General features: G+C 31.7%; 1 protein-coding gene across 6 annotated transcripts in view; it reads right to left on the bottom strand.

Annotated features, from left to right (window-relative positions):
• Positions 1-25,744, bottom strand: part of LOC139498337 (neuralized-like protein 4) — a 226,625-nt gene that overhangs the window by 186,280 nt on the left and 14,601 nt on the right. For 3 of the 6 annotated variants that reach the window (XM_071286711.1, XM_071286708.1, XM_071286714.1), the window contains exons 3-4: positions 24,641-24,716; positions 19,771-19,937 (exon numbers count right to left, since the gene is read on the bottom strand). In XM_071286711.1, coding sequence (XP_071142812.1) covers positions 19,771-19,937; positions 24,641-24,716 — 243 coding nt within the window. Of the gene's footprint in view, positions 1-12,169; positions 12,513-13,552; positions 13,636-17,477; positions 17,538-19,770; positions 19,938-24,640; positions 24,717-25,744 lie in introns of those variants that run through there. The other 3 variants (XM_071286712.1, XM_071286713.1, XM_071286715.1) reach the window with 3 other exon arrangements.

Genomic DNA, 25,744 nt, shown 5'->3' with positions numbered 1-25,744 from the left:
ATAGCCCAAATTAGCCTTCCCTTTTGCGTTAATAGTTATTGCTTGCTTTGTTAACCACGCTTACCCCATCTGAAAAGTTTGTGTGTTCTTACAGTAAACAGTGGCAGATTTAGGCAGATCAATTATCATTCTCCCACGTAGTCTTTTTTTCCTCCTTTTTAACCAAACAGAAAACTGTATCACAATCGGTAAATACACGGATCACAATATGTGTGTGTGCGTGTGATCACTCATCTCTAGTGCATTTGAAAGGTCATTAATAGATATTTATCTAAAGCTTTCCTCCTTCCTAAACACAATCTATAGTTCATCTACCCCTATGTCACGGAATATCGGAACAGTAATGGCAGCATCATCAGTAATTTCTGTTCGAATCATGCCTCGTTTAAGTTCGTGTTTCACTGCATCAGACACATGCACTAATATTAATAAAACGAATAATCAAATGTATGCACATATTTGATAAGTTTAAGCAAATAAATGGTATCTATCTTATCAGTTATTCAGACACAATAAATTCGTTTATCGAGATAAACCTGTGAACAATCGTCATATGACTTTATTAGTTTTGAATGTTTAATAGTGTACTTAACTTAATGTTACAAGTTTTATATCAAGTTCTGAGGGAATTGGTACGTGTTCAGAATTACATATACTTGTTAGCACAAAATAATTACATACTAATAAGCTATGTGCACTTTTAGTTAAAACGTTTAATTGATAACAGTTGATTATTTTAATATATTATATAAATGTTAAATGTCTAGAACAATATAGTTACAAAACGGCTTAAATCAATTACACAAATACAATCGGTTTTCCAAAACAGCTGTTCCTGCCGTTTTCAAATCAATCACTGGTTTCTAGTTGCATCATTTAAAAATACTCTATAAAAACCGAGGTTTACATCTGATATAATTGTAAAATATTGCCACTAATTCCAACACTATGTCCGTAAAAATGTATTAAATGAGGGGCGTCAGTGAAGGTATTGTTTTGTTACATTTATCAGAATTTCTCAAACCAACTGCTTTTAAAAGCTAATTGTATATTTAAAAATGCAAAATGCATAGCAGTTTGATAATGATTAAAAAAATAATACTCAATTTTGACTAAGGTTAAATGATTAAATTTGACTGTGTACTTGTTCATCCCTCACCCTACAAATAGAACTTGTAATTTAAACTGGTATAATTTAAAAAAAATAGTTAAAACTGTTAGAGTCAATTATGGAAGCCTGATATACTGGAGACAAGTGATAGTAGCACCTACTATCACTTGTCTCCAGTATATCAGGCTTCCATAATTTCTATGTTTTGATGTTATACTGTTGTTTCAGAAAAGGGAGAACGTTTGGTACCATTAAAACGTTTAATCCTGCTACAATTGTTGCATCTGTCTTAAGTCAGGAGTCTGACGTTCAGTGGTTGTCGTCTGTTTAGGTGGTTCATAAGTGATTATCGTTTGTCGTGTTTATAAACATTAGAAAGTTGGATTTCCCGTGTGAATGGTTTTATACTAGTAAATTTTGTTGGTGCTTTTATAGCTTGCTGTTCGGTGTGAGTCAAAGCTCCGTGATGAAGGCCGTACCTTGACCTATACTGGTTCACTTTTATAAAATTGGTACTTAGATGAAGAGTTGTCTCATTGACACCCATACCACATCTTCATATATCTATCGTAGGAAAATGAGTGATGGTAGGGAAAATGAGTGACTTATTCTATGTTTCATGTTTTCCCTGTGAGGAAGGTGTCTTTCGCTTAATTATCCAAAACCTTTCCTGAGCAAGTCTGTCTGCCCTTGACCAACCCTCGTTGTCGTCTATGATTTTGATGATAAGGTTTTTGATATTAGCTTGGGCGTGCCCAGGTGAACTCAAATGACAATTTACCGGGCAGTTTGGCTCGTTGATGTAGTCACTTCGAAGACCATGCTTGCGTGTGTTGAATTACCGTTCTGTCTTACCAACATACCGCATGCCACATCGACACCGAAATAAGGTATACAAAATTATTGGGTATATTGTGTACAGTCCGAGTGGTAAGTTATACATTTGTGAGTATTCAGTATTTGTTGGCAGGTCAACGATCGCCCATTTCCACTCATTATGAAACCACTAAATATTGATGTTAGTCTTTTAACGCATAATTATTACAAAATACATTGGAAAAAAGCACAACTTTCTCAAATGGTCAGCTACAACCAAAAACACACAAAACACTAACCTGAAAAAAGGTGTGATAATCATGCATTGTCACTACATTAACGTCAACATGGGCATGAAGAAAAATGAAAACTGCGACGTTGTTGATGTATTCTATCCTTCAATTGACTAAACCATTCCCTGCTATAGCTGTATAAGAAATGATACAAATAAACAACGGATACAGTTTTTAACCAATCACAAGATAATAACGGGGTAATGACATACATCGAAAGGATTGGGCTGTAATTGTTCCATTTTCGCACACCATATTGTGAAACTCATAAACCACGTTAGTTCATTATCTCAACACCAACAGAATATTGTTTTTATCAATGCAGGAATGGTCATGTGCAGTTATGCCAGTAAAACAAACTTTGTGGAAGGATTCTATTTGCGATGGTTTTTCCTTGATCACAGTAATACAAATCTACCACAACTTAACTGAAATTACAGAATACTAGTCTTAAATAAAGTGAAAAAAGGACATAGAAAAGTCTCTGAAATAGAACATTTCAAAAAGTAGATTATTGTTCACGTTGATAAGAAGAGTAATTTATTTTCGAGGATGAAAACACGGTTACCTTGACTTCCATTACGTCTGAATAAATGACTGTATTACAAAAATGTAATGAAGGATCAAAATTAGATGTAAATACTTGTTTTTCCTTTTTCCCGATTAATGCAATAGTGAATGAAAAGGATGACAGATATCAGCGGGGCATTCAAACGCAATAAATCGATAATAAACTGACAACGCCATGACTAACAATAAAAAAGACAAACAGACTTTATTGTTGAATTTTGTATAAACTGATGAATCAACAACCCCCACTTTATTTTTTTCTTAATTGCTATTGATATTACTAAGTAACATTATTGTACAAGAATGTCGTCTACACGAACTAGCTGTGAACTTGCATCCCATTAATCGTTGTTTCTTAAGTAAATTTAGCACTTGGTTTTCAATAAAGTCGGTTTTATAATCTTAAGATAACGAGGAATTCGACTCATTCTCATTTTCTTCATCAGGCATATCACGTCTTTAACAGTATATATTTGAGTCAGATTATAATGTCCAGGAAATAAAGAGCGGTATTTGGTTAACCCTGATTTTTTTTATAAATTCACGACATTCAACGGTGCAATGCCGGCTAATCAGCAATTTCTACAAATGAATTAGATTTTAAAAATTATATACGCAGTCTATATAAAAATGTAAAACTGTTTACTTGCGTATGTGTATTCATGTCAATCCGAAAGAACTTTCGAACAATTTAAAAGATATCTCATTCTCTGTAATTAAATCTAACAAAACTATCATTACATTGTTCAACCACAAATCTTATGTTAACAAATCGTTTTACAAAATATCCCACAATGATTTTCAATAAAGAAAAACAAGTTGAAGCATATTAAATATGAATTAAGTCCGCCGTTGTGTTATTGTGCTATTGTGTTTTGATAAAGTTTGTATTCTTTTCGTTATTGTTTTGTCAAAGAGTTATGTTAAGCCTGTTTGGTTCCTTTGTTTCCATTATTATGTGAGGTCTAGTAATAACAACTAAAACACAATGATGACTGCTGTAACCAAATATGTTGGATTAATTACATATAAAAAATAAGATGTGGTATGATTGCCAATAAGCCAACTCTACACAAGAGACCACATTACACAGACATAAATGTCACTGTACGGCCTTCAAAAATGGGCAATGTCCTTACCACATAATCGACTATAAATAGCCCCAAAATGACAAATGATTGTTTTGTTGATACATTCTTTTAAACTTAATATAATTGAATGCATCATATCAGTTAGAGGTTCGGCTAGCTGTAAAACCAAGTTTAATGCACGTTTGTAGATACAAAAAAAATACTGTACGTTCCGGATGATGACAGCTGTTTCCTATTTGTTTGATATGAGAAAGAACAATTATTCTACTTTTCCCTAGAAGAAATTGCAAATACACCTATTCCAAAACTTATAATATATACAATGTTATCATGGTTATGGTAACAATACGTTACAAAAGTTTTGGAATTTTTCCCTCAATTTTATCAATTATGTAATGGAATGGTACACACAAGATATCAATATCAATTGGTAATTGTGTGTTATTCATTATCAATAATCTGACATCTAAAAACTCTGATCTAATGTCAACAAATGATAATTATTTATTATCCATGTCAATACATAACGAACAGAAGAACATTTAACGATTTAGGTGCTCCAGAACAGTTAACAGATCTTGCTCCACATGTGGCACCCCCCAAGTTGCTTATGTTATTGCAAATCTGGTAAATAATCTAATTCGGTAGGTCACATTCGTGAAAAGGGAAAGGTATTTCAGCGACAGTCCCTTCAGGACAGGTAAACAGACATGTACAAAGTAAAAGAACATTGATGATCCAAAATTCCCCAAAGTGTTCCAAATACAGCTACGGTGATATATGCCTGGGAGAAGAAAAACTGTTTAGAATAATATATGCTTTTGCAAACAATAAAGTTAAAAACATACAACAGAATAAAAGCAAATACGTAAAACAACCTAGCACAGCACATAAAAACAGCACAACAGAGCCACGCATTGTCTGTCACACGACTAGATCCACACCTTAACAGTGCCGTCAGAGTTAAATTTCTAAACAAATAATAAATTAAAATGTTGTTTGTTATGTTATTATTTGATGTATTTAAACAAAAATATATGTATGTTATAGTGTTCTGGCATAGATGAAACGAATCGCCATCTTAAAATTCTACAAAACAAACGACAACACGTTTTGGTTGACCGTAATTGAATTTACGGGTCAACATCTGCGTCCTCAATATTTCTTCTAAATGAATTGCATCATAAAGACTCAGAAGTGATCGTTCTCTATTAACGATATTTTATTGATGCTATGACAATTCCTTCAATGCATTTTATCCAAATGCAGAAACAAAGATAGATTGGAATCATTTGGCAGTCCATAAAGAAAAAAGTTGTTGAAAATGTCTTCTGTCTAACAAATTGGATCTTTTTTTAAGTATGGTCCACAAGAGCTAGGAAATACTTTCAATACCAGAAAAACAAACTATTGCGAACCTTAATATTTAGGGCCTTCGTAAAACATCAAATACCCTGAACTATATCACAATTATTCGTTAGTTTTTTTTAACAATTCCATGAAACGGAAATGATAGAATGGTTTTACGTTTAATGACTAAAATAAAGCAATTATTTTTTTTTTATTATTATTTGTTGAATATTGGTTTTTAACTTTTACCTTAAAAATGTTCGTCATACTTTCATTACACATTGAAAATTTATTATTATAAATTATAAATGTATTTGTAAATTGTTTGGCGATTAGATTGTATCTGTTCAATCTATTGCATGACATTCTAGATTATGTAATGAGTTGACATTCATTTCTTTTTTTTTTTAATTTTTATTAGTGCATTCGATACTTTGAAACACTCAAACACCTATTTGTCATAATAACAAACAAACAGTTAAAACATTTAACTAGATGTGCAGAAAATAAGTCAAAACTAGTAATAAACGATTTATACAGTGACATAAAGACTGATCATACAGTTTTAAAATATACAAGCGAGACTGATCGTACAGTGAGAAATTCAAACAAGTGTAATTTTCTTATTTCTGGCTTCAAAGATCTGGTTGAAACTTTTACCACCGCTTGAAAAATACTTCATTTAGTTAATTAAGTCTGGATTCTACGTTAATTTGAACACTAAGAGGGTAAAAAGATTGTATTTAGGTTCGCCGACTGATTTTTCTTAGTGATGCACTTGAAAATCTCTTGATAAAGGCAAAGATACGAATAATGAATGTGCGGAATTCAATTCTAAACCATTTGAGAATATCGATGTCGGCTGAATTAATCATTAAGCAATGTACAGATGATCAACTTACCGTTTAATTCAGTATACCCATCAAATTTAAAATGTGATCCAAAAAGTTCTCGCTTCGAAAATCGCGACTTCCGGATAGCGTACAGAATAGTATCTATCCTGTGCGGCATGAACTATATCACAATTATTTAAAATAAAACGTGTTGTATGTATAGTCAGATAATTTATTAAGATGACAACATAATGCTTACACCTTTTTGACGAAATAAAAGTTATCCGGTATTGTCAATTTCTCTATATGATAAGTTGTGAATTTGAAATAGATTGAAGACACTAAACATGATAAAGGAATATTCACATTCATCAGTAAATTCAAACTGACAATTCAGTATCATTACTTAATATAACAGATTTTTTTTTTGAAACAAATACTGTCTGAAGAAACAGATCTCCATCCAAGTAAATTATTATAGTTAAATCATGATCACAGATATAATGATATTTGTTTATATTACCGGCACAATACTAAAAGCTCATTCGAAGTTAGTTTTGTTTTCTTTTGCTCTCTCGATTTGTTTTCATATCTCGAGCAGTCTCCTTATACATGTTAACATAGATATAAATACATCGTTATTGTCAAATGAGAAAGTGCAAAACCGCTGATTAAAAAATGAACAAACGAACTGTTCTTGTTTTTTTATATGAACAAACTAATTTGGAAAATTACAATAAGTCTGAAAGTCTGTCTGAAACAAGTGTTTTTATAGTCTGATATTGAGTGTTTAATTGTCGTATTTAATAACTCATCGACCTGCAATAACAGTATTAAGTGATTAATAATATATAATATTGGAGTTTCCGTATCACCCTTTCACTTATTTACATATCCTCATCACCAGACATGACTCATTCAGATCATCGTCCTAGTGACAACAGCAATATGACACATATACTGCCATGTTCAGTTTTCCTTAAAGACATTTTGGTTTTTGATGACACAGCACAACACTTCGAAATGTGAGACCAAAGGCTGCAAAAATTGTGCAATTTGAATTACAGATGCTGAATTCACTAGTGATTTGAACAAGAAGTCAAATTTTACCAGAAGTTACGGTGATCTGAATTGTAAATCGATAAATGTCGTCTACGGATTGGAGTGCAACCTTTGTGGATTGGTATACGTCGGTGAAACGAAAGGAAGGCTAAACAAACGTATGTGCGGTCAAAGATCAGACATTAACCTCAATGCTAACGACATTCTATACCAGCATTTCAATCAGCCCGACCATACCATCGTTTCTATGATAGTTCGCATTATCGAGAAGATCTACCATAGCTCTAACAATCCTAATCTTTCAACGACTCTCCGTAGACAAAAAGAGGACTACTGGATTAGACAATTGGGAACTGGGACACCTTATGGTTGCAATGACAAAATTGATGGTATAGGTATTCTATCTAGTCCTTAGTGTAACTCGGTGAATGTGATGAATACTTTCAACTCGACTCCTCGACGTAGATGCAGTCATGGTCATCGACATTATACATCACCTTCTCTGCATGATGTATCTATTAATGACTTGCTGCCATTTATACAAAAACCGTTAGGCATTCATCACATTCGCACGACACTTTATTCGTTACCCCTTTCAAAACTTCATTCTCTGTTCAATTTATGCTTGGAATCCACTGTTACAAACCCTCATTCAAACCAATACAAACTTGAAGCTATAATTTCGGATATTGCTCGTCACAGACTTTTCAAGCCAGTCCGCATTGGCAAAGATGAAAAAGAGAAAAGATATTTCCTTAATCTTTTCTTTGCCAACAAAGGTCTCGATGGCGTCAACTTAGGCAATATCCTTCATCATAAATTAGTTCAATCGAAATAACCTCCTTATTTCAAAGACCAGTCTGTACTAATCATTTCTTATACCTATACCATGTATACCAAACCTATTCCAACTAAATGTTTCAATTACAAAAACGTTTTGCAGGATCTCGATATTGACGACTTCAAGTCTAAACCTCCTGATAGCACGTTATTACCGGTGACCTCAACATTGTTAATACCACTTCTCTACGACATGTGTTATCGAAAGGTCCGAAATATCGTAAGCCTAAATTCATCAATTGGAAATACAACTTTAACATTTTAATGGATTCAGTTGAGGATTATGCCAGGCAATGGGCTAAGCGCGAGAATGAAGACGTAGATACTCCTTCCGAATGGATTAAGGCAGTGAGGTCGTTGATACAAATCAGAATTAAGAAGCTGAATGGGTCTATCAATGCCCATGCCACGTCAATCTTTAAAGACCAAATTGTTGCAAAACACCTCTCCTACCTCCATGACAAATATGTTGTTGTCCCCTCAGATAAAGCCCCAAACAACATCGTTTTTGAGTGTAAAACCCATTACATTAACTGCTTGATAAGCGAATGAGGTATTGATAATTCACTTGGAAACTCAGCATATACCCTCACGACACTTACCAAAGAGGAAATCCTGGATAACCATAGGTCTGTTCTGTGTCCCTTGGAATTTCAACCAAAGATGAAGAACTGGATCTTCCATCACTGTATTGGATACCTAAACTACATAAGTGTCCTTACAAACAACGGTATATTGCTGGGTCTTCCAAGTGCTCCACGAAACCTCTTTCTAAATTAATAACATCTATTTTATCAGCAATCAAAGACGGGCTTCAAAGTTATTGTGAAACTGCCTATTCTAGAGGTGGCGTGAATCAGATGTGGATACTTAAAAATTCCATAGATCTTTTAGAGTACATACAATCTAACTCTCTTTCATCTTGTAACAGTATTTAAACATTTGACTGTTCTTCTCTTTACACAAGTATTCCACATTCATTCCACACTAAGAGACAAATTGAAAGAGTTGGTATTGCTTTGCTCCATAAAAAAGAATGGCCAACGTAGACACAAGTATCTTGTCTTAGGGAGCGATACATCCTACTTTGTAAAGGATCACTCTGATTCAAACAAAAAATTCTCTAACACTGACATTAGCAAGATCCTTGATTTCTTGATTGACCAAATATTTGTTACGTTCTGAGGACGTGTTTTTCAACAGACTGTCAGCATTCCAATTTGAACAAACTGTGTCCCTCTACTTGCCGACTACTTTCTTTATTATTATTAGGCTGACTTCATACAGTAACTTCTTAGGAAGAAAGATAAAAAGTTAGCAAGATCCTTTAACTCTACTTTCCGCTATATAGATGATGTTCTTTCAATAAATACTTCAAAATTTGGTGACTATTTGGAACACGTCTATCCCATCCAGCTAGAGATAAAGGATACTACATATACAGTTAATTCGGCCTCATATCTTGACTTACATCTAGAAATTGACAACGAGGGTCGGTTGAAAACCAAACTTTACGACAAAAGGGATGATTTCAGCTTTCCAATTGTTAACTTTCCATTTCTAAGTAGCACCATTCCAGATTCACAAATGATATCGGGTATGTTCCATACGTCGTAACTACAATCCCCTTCCCTTTCATGAATGTGACATACCGAATAAGACTATTTACCGGATTTGTTATCACGTAGGCAACACGACGGGTGCCACATGTGGAGCAGGATCTGCTTACCTTTCCGGAGCACCTGAGATCACCCCTAGTATTCTGGTTGGATTCGTGTTGTTTATTCTTTAGTTTTCTATGTTGTGCCATGTGTGCTGTTGTTTGTTTGTCTTTTTAATTTTTAGCTATGGCGTTGTCAGTTAGTTTTAGATTTATGAGTTTGACTGTCCCTTTGGTATTTTTCGTCCCTCTTTTTTCACCTATTTACATCGTATTTGGAGTAGTTAATAGTTTGATAATGATGCCTTCTATAAGTCAACTTATTTGCAATAATTGAAAACAAATCCGGTACAAAGTACACAAAATATAAGTAGGTGTGGTATGATTTCTATGTTAGTTTTCTGTTACGTATATGATAAAGTTCATTTATAGAAAAAAATCAGCGAGATCCTATATTACAAAAAGAAAACTGGGTCAGGTCTAGGAATAGGATTATTTGAGTTTCGTAAAGATGACAGACGAGGTAAACTATGGACAGACAATCAAAGTGAAACGGAAGAACTTTCAGCCATCCGACACATTCGATTGTGCATTAAACATTTTAACAATGATCAGTTTGTGGTAAATCAGTTATTTGCAGCATCACATGGATATAAAATGAAAATGTTGCAGTTACAATCAGACGTTATTGATGTTATTTGGAGAAATTCTGTGTTACCGGCTCAAGCGAGAAAATCAATCTCGTTGAGATGATCAACGACAATCTATAAATATCTGCATTTCAGTCTTCAAAAGTGATGTAGACACAAAAGAAACAAGTGTTGTGTTCAGTTCATGTCTGCAGTGGCAGCAACTTTTTGGTGCTAGACTCAAAAGAAAACCATAAACAAAACAAGGCACTGGTTTTGTAACACTTGTCAAGCAGTTTGAAGGTGTTGGGTGTTACTTTTTGTTTCAAAACTAATATAATACTTTTATTTTATTCTACAGTAACTGTTGACTTAATTAAATGTATATCTAATCAGCTGATTATTCCCTGAGTAGTCTTGGAATCTGGACAGTTTTTGTAACAATCAATATTTGATGAATAAAATTATTATGTTATTAAAACAAAACAAAAAAAACGGTTAATCAAAATGTCGATTTGTTTATGGGTTTGTATTCTTTTCTTATGTGTATATATTATATGTTTTTCTTTTAAGAAATATATTTTAGTCTTTCTATCAAAGAAAATGTACTAGTATCAATTTAAATATTAATGCTTTATTTTATACTTCACATTTAAGAAAAAAGTACTAGTATGTATTTTGATATTTATGCTTTTTTATAGATACACATTTTTAGAAACTACTTATTCTAAATATAAACATTGATAAAGGAAATCAATTTGAATACTTTTTTAAAGAAGACATTTTTGTATAGAGATTTCTTGTTAAAGTGTATGTTTCTATATTTATTCTATTCTTAATTATTATTTTTATCTTGCAATCCTAATTAAGACTGGCAAAATAGCAAAACTCCATGTAAATCACTACTTTGCCGGAGCAGGCAACATAGCCACTGTCAATTAAGCACAAACTACATGTATCGTAATCGTATCAACATTTATTGAGTTGCTTACGTGGGTTGTTGTCGAATACTACTATTTGGGACAAAGGAATAACAACGATGTCTATGGCAATGCCAATGAGGCAATGTTCACAGGAGACCAAAATGACACTGAAATTAACAACTACAGGTAACCTTCAACAATAAACAAAGCCCATACCGCATAGTCAGTTATATAAGGCCCTGAAATGAAAATGTAAAATAATGCAAACAAGAAAATTATGGGCCTTAATTATGTACAGAAAACAAACAAAACAACATATATGTATAACATAAACTAACGACAACTATTTAATTACAGGCTCCTGACTTGGGACAGGCACATACAAACAGAATGTGGCGAGGTCAAGCATGTTAGCGGGATTCCAACCCTTCCCTAATCTGTGACAGTGATAAAGCAGCACAATACGGGAACGAACTATTCAAATCACTCCTTTTCCGTTGTTTGCTCAATAGACCACCTCAATTATGTAGACTGCGTCCATCAGTTAATTAGATGGTATTGCATGGTGATCGCACAAAATTAAGGTCAACAATGTGTAAAGTAATTGCGTTACGATATTAACCTTACTTTGTACTGAAAAAAAAAACATGAACTACCTTTCAACGTGCTAAATGTATTCTACTAAGTTACCTTTCTCAGAGAGACATTCTGCCTACCTAGACACAATATGTTAAATGAAGAATACTAATTTGAAAGTATTTAGTTTTACGATTTCAAGGTTCAAACCCAGGAATTCTGCAATTTAGGCAATCACGCTACAACGAGACATTATAAACGGTTCTAATGAATTGAGTGGTTGCTATTTTGAAAATAATCTTACTTTTCGATGTGAATTCCACTATTTTAAAAGAGTGCAGTCAACATAAGAATCCTAGAAAGTATATGTATTGGAAGTTAAACATCATGTATGAATATATAATAAAATCATCTATTTTAGACATGAATTTGTATTCTTTTATTTGATGATTCCAACCTATGTTCATATTAAAGGTCAAATACAAAACAATTGAAACACACAGTCTATGTTACAAATCTACAAGATTCGTATGTACAAATATAGAATGCGTAAATGTGTCTCATTTATTTTGTTCTTCATACTTCTTCAAATGCAAACAAACGTTGACGGCTAATCCTAAAGGCATCTCGAAAAATTCTTTTAGATCCTTTTTGTCGAGTGCTAATAAGGCAGTCCCATTGACTTGTTCTGATCTGAATTTCTCAACATACGGCGCACAGTTAGGTATTGACTCTATGAACTCACAAACTGTTTGCACCTGGAGAGAAACAACATATATAAAATGCTTAATTAATTTCACAACATAGGTTAATGTTTCACAATATAGTTACTTGTTGATACAAACCATATATCTAGCATATGTAAAGAATATAAGTGCGACATTTATGCACTCTCTCTATTCTGATTTGTTGATATGTATCAACATTTTCAGACTGTTTAGATTTATAGCAACAGAATAATGTACGTGTGTGTACAAATTGCTTGATTATCTAAATCTCAGGGCGGACACATATTTACATCCTTTGTAATCAAACCCTCATCCATGTAACTACAAACTATTTATAGACTTCTAATTGCAAGGCTTAACCATGTTAACAGCAGAAACGAAATATATCTAAGTGCTCACACTAAAAAAACATATACGTCCAAGCACTGTGGGTATTTGCAAGAAATATCTTAGATGAAAACCTACTTTTTTATCGAAATGTTGTCCTCACAGAATTATATTCTCTAAACATTGCAGATCGTTTTATTTATGTATCGCAAACTCCATCAAATCATCCCTTAACAAGGAAAGATGTATCATCATGCTGATTGCACCTTGGTAGTAGATAGTGTTCGATTTAATTTAAATTTTAGTTGTTTGACAGAGATGTTGATTTAAAGCCACCCTTGCTGCTGGTATGGGACACTCACCATTTCGACCAGTGAATATATTACTCATTAAAGTCCAAAATTAAAATTAAAAAAAAACATTATTATTGGTAAATATGTTAACATTAAATATTCATACGTTAAAATTGTAAGACATTTTGATATGTTTTTTTTTCTTTTTTTATTAAAAATCGCAATTTTAATACTAACTCGATTTTTAATCAATACATTCACCGTTAAAATATTTATCAAACCCGACACCTCATGTATACAATTTGATGTTACTCGCGTTTTGAACTATTTATTTGAGTCACGAACGTTTTAGAAGACATTCATCGTTGGATATGTTCCAAATTAAATATAATTATATACGTGCGAGGATTTTAGAAAAAATGCTTATACTAAGGTAATATTTATACATACATTCCAATCTGCTGGTCTCCCGCTGAAATTATGCGCCTTTTTGATAGCCACCTGTGCTCCAGCTCCAGCTCCTGTAGCAAATTCTGATGATAAAAAGGTATTTCAAATTGTGATATTGGCTGTAAATAATGTATTTATTCACTAGTGTTATATAAAGACTGCTTTTTGATTGATATGTGTATTCACCAAGTATTTACATGCGACGGATGTTAAAAAACAGATACATTTAAATGTTGCAAAATGTTGATGTAGATTTTTTGTACATCTGCTTGTGTCAGTTATTTGATACATTGACTTTTATTATAGATATTATTGTGTATGTTGACTATTGTTATGGGCATTAGTTAGTATGTTGACTATTGTTATGGGCATTAGTAAGTATGTTGACTATTGTTGTGGGCATACTACGAAAAACTGTTAAAAATATCACGGATTTTTATTCTAAATGACAGGAAAAGTTAAATTCACAAAAATACTGAACTCCACGGAAAGCACCTAATGAAATGGAAAAAATAAAAACTTCAAACGCATTAAACGAATGAATAACAACTGTCATATTCCTGACTTGGTATAGGCACAAATAATGTAAAGTTTGCACACACATAGAAACTGAATTTATTGAACAACATTGTGTTTAAAGACATTCAAGAATGCAAAAGCAGACAAATAAATTTTCTTCAAAAAGTATTTTAACGCTATTGCTTTGTATTGAAATTTCTTCATGCACCGTATTGTTATTTTTAATTAACTGTTTGGATGAAATAGGCTATTAATGTTGATTAACAGTTCAGTTGAAATCAACGTTTAATATAATATACGTTGGTATCACTAGGAATAGAACAATAAGGAGTAGCGATTACAATAAACATTTATCAATGTATCCATTTGTTGATAGGAACAATTAACTACCCATCAAAAACGAGATGTCGAAAAAAGTAAACAATAAATTATATCGACCTCTATTTTCTGTGTTTCCCTTCTTCGAATTACAATCTGAAGCTAATATATAACAGTTAGGTCATACAGATGAACGTTAACGATATTTCTATAAAATTCCATTTAACAGTTTATGTATCGCGTTAGAAGTGGTAGAATATATAAAAAATAATATAAATTCTGGAAATAGGAGACTGAACTAAGTACGACCATAATTTATAATTTTCCTTTTTGTTCGTTAAATATAGCTAAAATGTGACAAGTGATTGCTACTTTCCATTTGTTGTTCATTAGATGCTCATTTCTTTTCTCTTATTTTCAAACCAATACCATACTATTTTTAAAGGAATTGCTTTCTTAAAATGAAAATATTTCTATACACGTAGAAAAGATCTTCAAGTTTTGTAATGTTAGTTAAGTAACAACCCCTGACATTAATGTCGAGCAGACATACATAACGCAAGTACTTATACATAAATAGCTCATGACATTGGATTACAGATTAAGCAGTGAGTGTAAATTCATCCTCTTTTGCTATTTGACAAAATTTTAATAGCTAAATATGCATATATTTTCATATGTACGTAATGAAAAATTATGTCTGTTTGAAGAGCGAGGAGGTACAATTGAGAATTGTGTGCCTCATAATATCAGAAACGATTTTCACATTCATAAATATTTATTATGTTGTTCATGGTGAAGTTGAACCAATGCATTTACACCCACAATGCGCACATTAAACCTCAGGATCGCAGTATTGGAAGCCGGTAAAATATATTTGATATGTTTGATTACCAACAAATATAGTCACTTATCAATATATTCTAACGAAAACAATTTTGAAAAGTCTCAGAGATTAAGTTATATAACAAAACCAGAGGCATACAAGAGGCGGTGTCCTTCCACTTAGTCTATTAGCAAGTACACTTTCCAACATTGAAGACGAGAATACATTTCAAGACAGTCTCTATTTTGTTGAACTTATATTACTGATCTTTTTGTCTGTTTTATAGTTTCTTTGACTTATTAAACGATCTTACCTTGCTGATCATTCTTTTATTTAAATATACATATAGTGTGTATATGTCCTAATAGGAAAATTCCTCGGGTCAATAAAATGCATATCGAATGAGGCGACACCAAACTCTATATGAATTGTATTGACCTGATAAATTCCACATTAGGACACTTGAACCCTGTTTGACGAATTTATCCTGATTTTGTTATATTACACATATAAGTATATTCAAATTCAATATTAGGACAATATCAAACAAATATATTTTAGATAATTAATCAAAAACTGTAAGAAAATTAAAATATTCGGAATATAAAGACACTTGAATTTGATATTGTTTTATTAGGTCAATGGTATAAGGGAGATAATTCCAATTGACGTAATACATAAGGAAGATAATTCCGATTGACGTTATAAAACAGTAGTACTGAACTTTATTAGGAAAAAATTAGCAAATCAAATTGCGAGAAATTACTCAAAATTTGAATAAAAGAATTTGTCTAACATATATGGACAATTGGTAGATATAATTTTTTCTAAACATATTTGTTCCTTTCAAATTTTCTCTATTTATAAATGTCAGTCATATTAGTTGGTAGACAGTTACTTTTAACCATATACCTTTATAATGAGTGTGGCTCATTTGGTTTAATTTGTCTGTTTCAGAGGAGATTTTTGTAATAGATAACAAAAATTTGCCAAAAAATGCTTAAAATAGATTATGAGGGCATTCTGGTCTTGTTTGCTTATTTGAAGATCTTATTTTGCTGCAAAATTTTGCTGTTTCATTAAGTAATGGCATTCGACAAAGTCAAGCAATCTTACAATTGACTGATACCATTCAATGGTTTCGGGCGGGTGCCAAGTAAGGACTTAAGATTGAGAATTCATGGTCTAAAGATCAACCTAAAAACAACGATCGAAATTAATATTCATCAACATTCTCATTCTAAGATTTAAACATTGGTGTGTGGAAGGATGGATCAAATGTAAGATATATTATTTAAAGCGGAAATGAGTTATCGACCAAGATTTTACTTGAAGTGATGTTTTAGTACTGCAATAAAAGAATTAAACCCTCATTCACTCTATTTAATAACAGTTTTAATTAAATAAATGCAATAACGCATGCAGAGAGAAATATTTTGATGTCTTTTATCTGTAAAGATGTCATTTTTCAAATCAAAGATGGCCACAATGACGGGATAGATTATTTTCGTGACTTCCCTCTTAATATGATACAAGTTCACCGCAAGGCATGTTCATACGAAGTTTCACGCGTGTATCGCCATTTGCATGATTTTTGTTGTAAGTTGCTCAAATATTCAAAACGCAATCGAAATATCAATCATAATCTGAAGAACAAGGAGATCTGAAAAGGATGAAAAAACAAAGGAAAAACGTTATCATTAAAACTATCGTATAGCTCTCGTCAGCGCAGACTGAAAATAAGTAACATACCGCAAAATAAAACACAGAAACATTAAGGAGAACTCATGTGATAAGTTCTTGTATACAGGCCAAACCCGACCAAACAAATAAAGATAACCGCAATGATTGTTAAAGTTTTAACTGCAATAATCTGTTCTACGGTCAACATGTTAGATTAAGTTCTACGATAGAACTGTGCAATGTATTAAGGGCTTTTATGATGATAATTCTAAATGTGTTTTTTGTTTTTCATTAACACATTTTCATCAAGGTCAGATAATTACTTTCTGGTGAACATTGTTAAATCTTGTGACAGTCTTATTTAATTAGTCTAAGTGAATGCAAACGATCACACGCAATTCTATAAATTTTGACTGAAGTGTGATTCAATGCTATTTCAGAGACATGACTGGCGATTTCAATGAGGGCAGTATTGGTGCTATTATATTTATTTGAATTATTTATAGTTTCTCATGAGTTTGATAGACATATCTTTTTGGTTAATTTTTGATATTTGAAAGAAATATATGCATAGCTTACCTGTGTTACTGATAGAAACTTGACAACAATCTTCAAGAAGGTCAACAACACCATAAACAACTGAAAAGTAAAGTTTTTTTTTTTCATTTTTTAAGGTCGTAAGGTTCCAAATCATTGCTGCATCCAGATAAAAATTGAAGTTAAGTGGATAGTATGACCATTGGCGATCATATTACATCTGTTTTTTTTTTAAACACAATAACAATAACAATACATAAATGTCGACAAATGGCTGTATTTTAATTAACACAGATTGATACCGCATCAATAAACGAGAACATCTGGAGTAAAACTGGGGGAAAAGCAAGACAACTAACAAAGATTAATGACGTTTATGAATCAGAATAAGAAACACAACAAGCATATTATGCTTTTCAGAAACTAAGCTTAACACCGTCTAAACAAAATTAGAATTAATTCAATAGATCAACCAACGTTCAACATCATAATTAATTATTAAACAACAGATTAAATACGAATACCGCAAAAGTCAACAACAAGCAACTTAAACGCAGACTGCTGACTTAAAAAATCCACATTTAGAGTATGGAGTCGTTAACGGCGATGTTTGTCATTGTTTATATTCAAAATAATGTCACAAAACGAAAAAAAAGTACAAAAATATGTTAGTCGGACTATTGACCCAGTTTTGACAGAAATTTTCGGCGATTTTGATTCTTTTCTTGTTTTTTCCACGATGTTTGTAATTCTATAGTTTAAAAGGTATAGGGAGATGTGGAATGAGTGCCAATGAGACAACTCTCCATCCAAATAACAATTTACAAAAGTAAACCATTATAAGTCAAGGTTCGGCCTTCAACACAGAGCCTTGGCTCACACCGAACAACAAGATATAAAGGGCCCCAAAATTACAAGTGTAAAACCATTCAAACGTGAAATCCAATTGTCCAATCTATATAAAACAACAAGAAACGAGAAACACGTGTAAATTACATAAACAAACGACAACTACTGTACATCAGATAAGGTTGTTTTTTTTTTGTCAAAAGCACGAATATGATAAAATTGTCAATTACTTTCTAAGAAGATTGACAACTTCATTTACGTGACTTATTTTCTCTTATACTTACTCGTATATGCATACAGATAGTATAATTCTAATGATTTTCACCCTTGGAAGTTTCCCCTTATCTATAGTGTGCTAATAATAAGCGGAAAAAAAACAAATTGGAAACTATTATTACTTGCTACTAGAAAATTCACCATGATAAGTTTAATAAAAGTTATGGGTTTTTGCTTTTCAAATTATTGCAAAGAAAATAAAAAAAAAAGATCACAAAAGCAGTTGCCCAATACGGTTTTTCATTACAGTTGTTGTTAGATTGTGCCTTAACAAATGTAAGATAACGGTTCTCATAAAGTTATTTTATTTAGACCATTCCTGCATATTATCTGTACTTTAATTTTTTTGTGAAGCTTCGTAAATTATCAAGGTGGATGGTAAGACACATGTTTGAATCAATATAGCACAAATACGATAGTGGCCAAATAAACTGTCAATTGACAAACGACATACGATGTAATACGTACTGATGAGAACATGTTACTTGTCTGTTGGGAAAGAGGAGCTTAAACACAATTTTGTATTTGCTTTAATGCATTATAACAAAAGTAGTTTATATAAAAATATGTATAACCATGCATATATGTATAAGCATTTGTAATACATTTTGTCACGCATATTGATTCATTCTAATCTGATACACTATTTTATTAAAAACAACTTCCATCATATGGTCGAAAATAATGCTTGTTTTGTCTTTATTCTATGTTCTGTAATATTTAGAATAGGAATCAGAAGACAAATTGCTTCATTATGAGTCGTTTAGTGCAATGTATAGCTTAAACCATTTATGGGCTATATCATGTATATATCAGCGATATTTTTCGAGGTTTTGACCTTATATTTGGATTTGATATCATCTTGACTCGCGTTTCGCTACTTCTACTTCATCATGTTCACATAACGATGACGTTTGCACGAATGGTACAATATGAAAAGTACATGGTCTACTATGAAAACTCATTTCACGGTATTTGCCTCACGGTTGTTAAAACCGTAAGAAGATGAATTACTTAAAGGAACATTTTAAAAAGTATTTCTTTAAAATAAAATAATGGCAAAGTAAAAGTCCTCAAATAAAGTATATATATATAGATACTACACTATCAATTTTACAACAAACATTATCACATTTTGATTCGTCAAAAAACAATCAATAACTCCAATAAAGTATATTAACATTTGTACCCATTCATAACGTGGTCTTACCTTCAGGTAAATTAGAAAAAGCTTTACCATGGTCGATACCATTCAAATAAAAGTGTAGGGTACTGTCTGACGCTTTCATTATACCAAGTTTATCACCGACTTGTAATTTATCTAGATTTAAGGAATATGAACCAATCTCCTCTCCATTTTTGTATAAAGAATTACAACTGAAAGATAAAGTGTAAACAATGAAGGTTACTTTTTATTTATATTTTCTTACCCGGTAACTTCTTTTATATCATTTGTATTTAGGGTAATCCTTACTTAAAGTAATTTAAGACATGTAATCTTTGGAATTATCAATGTAGCTTAGATTGGGTGACACAAAACAATCTCTATCTCCACAAATGGCATTGTTTGACGTTTTCCAAATAATGCTTTCATTATTTTATTATACGACATTTACGTGTATCTGTGATTAATGAATTAATGTGCTACTTAATATAAGCAAGGTCCTTAAATATTATTTCACTTTCAAAGGCAAATATTGTCTTATTAAGAAACTTTGCTAACTTATACGTTCTTGTTTTCTTTCTTCATTGTTTACTGCTTAATGAAAAGCTGCAAGTATGTCACATATAGTCAGTACGGTGTTGTGTAATACTCTATTACTGCAATACTCAATAACACTAGCTTGCAATTGTATGACATTCTCAGTTTTTTAAATGCTATAAATATGCTACTAGAGCTAAGAAATACAATACTTGCAAAGTATAAAATAATATCAAGGCAACCCATAAACACGTATTTTGTTTCGATTAGTACAAGCAATATAATTGTTATTACAAATTGAAATGTATCTATAAGTTGGTCTGGGTAATGTGAAAAGTTTTAACTTTGTTTACATGTGTTTGGTCGTTGAAGAAATCAAACACCAAAATTTAACAACAAAATGTAGTCAAATAACCCAATTATAGCATTGGGAGTCATGCATGGATACATTGTTAATATATACGCTCTATAGTAAGAAAAATAAGGAACATTAATGCGTGTTGTTAGGTTTGAAAATCTCGTGATATAACACTCAAGGGCTGGGTCTTAATATACAAAATCATTGATTATATCGACGGTAAGAATTGGAATCTAAATGCGATGAATACCTGAAATATAAGAAAGAAATATGTGTACAATGGTGTAGGGAGACAAACAAATATTTTAATTAAAAGGATCAACTGATACGGGTCAGTGAAGGAAGGGTCGAGCCTGATAAACATCAACTCTAAATCTAAACAAATCAAGTTTGTATGATCATAAACCGATATCTGCAACATAATAGCCGAATGGTGGTTAAATAGACTTGATATCAAATATTATGTGATATTTTTTTAGAAAATATATTGTATCTTGATTCAATTAAAACGTGCAATATGGTTACAAAAGGTACCAGACTTATCATGTATTACGCCAGACGCACGTTTCGTCTTTTTAATTAAGTCCACTACGTAGAAACGATGTCCGTAACAAACAATTATTCGAAAATATAAATTTGAATGCAACATAATTCTTATTTGGTTCACTAACTTCGGAAAAGTAAAATGCATGCAATTAAATTTATTGGGATGTAAAACAAAAAAATAAGAAAATAAGCCACTTTATAAACAATATCATTCAAGATAAAACAAACTGAATTTCAGAATTGACAACATTGAAATGAGTTATTCTACAATCGTTCAAAGTGGAAAAGAAAAACGTCAACCTGCATCCGAAACGACAAAAAATGGTTATTACATTAAAAGTACTTTAGAAATATACGGCACAAAATAAATTAGTAGATCCTATATTACCTATCTTTGAAATTATCCAATATTCGTAACAACAAGATATAGGTCCAATAAAATAGAATATTCAGTATAATTCGGAACTACCTCGAAAAAAAGATATGGAGAAATTTAGATAAATATCCTCTAAGAAAGCAAATCAAATTACCTGGAAACGTATAATATTATCTTCTCGGTGCAACAACTGTTTATAATAGTCACATCCAATAATGGTAAATGCGATTTTTGTAAAACAGAAAACAAAACCCTCACACAGCATTTGATAACTGTAACAGTATGAAGGTTGTTTGTTAGTATATGTTAGACATGTTTTATGATTTTAAAAAACACAAGTACACACCGTGATATCGCGGGTCGGTGACTGAATTAAAGTACATGTATATAACTATGCCTAAGCCTTATTTTAGTAATTGGTATTGTCATCTGATAAAGATACAGTTTTCTCTGCTTTCAAATCTTTTTGTTTGAACCCGTCGACCTGGAACTTATCAATTATTGGAAATATTAATTATTTGGAAAACAAAAGGTCCAGGCTATCCAGGAATGGGGTATTTTTTAATCAACAGCATTGTCTAAAGTCTTGCTGATTGCTGAATAAAGCTACAATAGGGAACAATTTGACAATGATTGTATTTAGTAGTGTCAGCCCTTTGATTATGACCCGTGTATATAGCAAAATCCTAAATACACCGTTTGGAACGTACATATAAGGTAATAGCTAACAGGTGAATATACTATTGGTGCCGGTATCGGATTAGACCCGGAACTTGTTAATTATTGGCAATATTAATTATGTGGAAAACAAAAGGGTCTGAAGTGGTGTAAATTTTTAATCTACACCATTGTCCTATATTAGTTATATATAGAGTTGAATTCTTTGATTTGTCGTTTTTACCCGATGACGGATGACAAATTGGACCTCGTAATTTTAGTATTATAGATAATGTGCTAAATAATATAACAGATATTCTAATGAGGCAAAAACTATAATACTAGAAATATACGGTTTCAATAAAAAGAAAGATATGATGTCATACACAACACGGTTAAATATATATTATTAATTATCAAAGAGAGACGAAAGATAACAGAGGGACAGTCAAGCACATTTATTAAAAATAAACTGACAACGTCTGGCTAAAAATAAAAGAAGACAAACAGACAAACAACAGAACACATTACATAACATAGAAAACTAAAGAATATACAACGCGATTCCCATCAAAAACTAGGAATATAATCAAATATCAGTTTCTTTTAATCTTGCAACCTTATACATCAAACAACATATATGAAGTATACATTAGACCATCGTCTATCGTGTAGCCTATCGCCGACACACTACAGTGTTATTCATGTTATCCAAGTGTTTAAAGTACACATTTTGTAGTGTGATTCATGAAGTATTTATCTTACGTACAATGCTATATTGTTTTGTATGCTGGTTTTCCCTTATTGTCGTTTATTACAGTTATAACTGGTATCAGGTTAGTAGGAATTTCCTACTTTTTATACTTGACCATTTTCAGTTATATTATTAATGAAGCAACTAATTATCAGTGTTTAATTGTCACACGATTAGAAAAAAAAATCCAGTGCTAAGAGTTTTATAAAATACACGAGGAAAACATATTTCTCATCCTGAGACCCCAATTGAAACATCACTTGACAAAATATACAGTGGCATGTATGATATGAATGGTTCTTTAACAACACAACAGGGACGGTATGTGGTTATGAAATAAATTAAAGTTTTTAAATGTTTCTTAAAAACAAAAAACAAAAACAAAAGGATTGTTCACGGGTTATATAGCATTATTTTAGTCTTAAGAAAATGAAAAAGTTTGTAATTAAATACATAACAACTCTATCAATGACATATAAAGCAATCGTATATTAGTATAACAACACCTTATGTGATTTGTATATAGAGTAAAATTGAGAAAGGAAATGGGGAATGTGTCGAAACGACAACAACCCGATCATAGAGCAGACAACAGCCGATATTTATTTTTGTTGTTGACATAGCTGTTTCTTTTTTTTATTTCTGTAGTGACTAAGATTTTAACACATTGTTGACTCCAGTCCCTAATAGTGTGACATTTTTACCCATTATTTCTGTTTGTTTTGATTTTATATCGATGTCATTATAATGGAATGTTATGCGGCTGTTATACAAGTCAGAAAAAAAAACAAGCTGTAAGTCTTAATTTTGTCATACTGACACAGACAAAGAAACGCCTGTGCCAAGTAAGGCTTATAACAATTGTTTTCCATTTATTTGATATTTGAACTTTGATTTTGCCTTTTATTCAAGGACTTTTAGTTTTAAATTGTCGTTTAAGCTTTGAATGTTGGTTTATTTACTATTTACATTGAAGCTATGCCGTGATAAGTTGTTATCTAAATGTTTGTCAAAGAGAACACCACTTAATGTACGAAAAATACGAAAATATAAATAACTGATTAAAAACCTGATTTATTTCAACGTTGTCAAATACAAACAAAAGCCTGACAATCAGTGGCTTTAAATTTTAAAATCATCAATTATTTCATTCATATTCAAACGTCTACATTCGATGTTAGTATAATATTTCAACGCTAGCGAACGTTTGAGCTTTTTTGAAAACCCAAATTATGAAATTTAAAAGGAACTTAACTTTACCTTCATCAACAACGTTTTACACTGGCGATAACCAATATTTGTATAAAAGTTTTTTTCATATTTAGTTTGATTTGATAGATCTATATAACGGTAATTTGATAACTTGATTGTTGTTTTCCTCGCTTCACTTAATATTACATTGTATTGATGAACCACCTACACATTGAAACGCTGTCATCACATCAAGTATCATTTCATGAAGTCTATGACATCTGGTGAATATTTACTTAAAAGTATGCTTGTGTTTTGTCTTGACTTTTATATATTTCAGGTGTTGTTCCAAGCGGTAAGTTTTTGAAAAAGTCGATTGAAACATATCTACATGTTTTGTATCAATAGAATATTCAAAGGCAAGAGTGGTAACAGTAATTTCAAATCGGAGAAACGTGTAGAAAAGTCTCATTCCTTCCTTAAAACATGAACTTACCCTAATATCCAGCTTTCTTTCAAACTCTTTCCCCAGCGAATTTCCGTTAGATCAGATGGTATATTTGTCGTCACACCTGCCAATAGATCATAAAACTGATCTGAGATTTGTAATATTCAATACGGTTTGTAGATTACTATAAGACTAACAGATTTTTAAGGTATATGGACTGATATGTTTTGAATTAATGGTACCCATGAAAATTCATTAGAAAATTAATTTAATTATCTTATTTTAAAATTGCGTTTGTTTTGGTGATATATGTGTTTTATTGAATTATTTCTAAAAACATTGTATTGTTTAAAAATAAAAAATTGCATGGTTAGCTTCGATACGAATCTGTGACATATTGCACACCCTTTTTTCAGTTTACATGATAAAGGTTCTTGACATCACTTGGTTTTGAAGTTTTTTGAAATATCGTTTATTCAATTCACTTGTAATTTTAACTAAAACTGTTCTATCAAAAGACAGTAAAGAATCTATAAACTCATCATCAATGCATTTTATGGTACTGTTAAACGAGCTGTAATGTGTTTAAGAAAGTAAACGTAGACTACTTAAATGAAAACCAACGTAATAATAAAGCTTATACAGTCCGGCGGCTACAAGCATATTTCAGACGAATTGTGTACATCCTGCTACAAGCATGAAATGTGCATAGACCTTCCTCAACTATTACTCTTTTATTTCAGATGATGAGGCATTTGAAAAAAAATGTCTCACTTCCGGTAAAATACAAAATGGCGGACATCATACTTAAATCGGCCCTATATCGAAGGCTAGTATGTGAAATGGTAATAGTATCATGCTGCTATAATAAGATTTGGTACAAACCCTTGTTATGTACTACTTTTGGATATGTTATATAGATTGTATGTTTTATAAACCCTACTTCTGGTAAAATCAAACATGGCGGACATTATACTAAAATAAGCTTATTGTTTAGAGAGGGTGATTGAAATGTGTTTTAACGTATTGCTACTATCATTAAATTGTGATAAATTAAATAATATATTATAGTTGATATTTAAGTACATAGTTAACACTTCCGTTAAAAAAAAACAATATGGCGTAAATGTCAATGAGGAGTTATCGATCCAT

This window comes from Mytilus edulis, chromosome 12, assembly GCF_963676685.1.
Source record: "Mytilus edulis chromosome 12, xbMytEdul2.2, whole genome shotgun sequence".
Taxonomy (NCBI): domain Eukaryota; kingdom Metazoa; phylum Mollusca; class Bivalvia; order Mytilida; family Mytilidae; genus Mytilus; species Mytilus edulis.
This window is presented reverse-complemented; position numbering and strand designations above follow the sequence as displayed.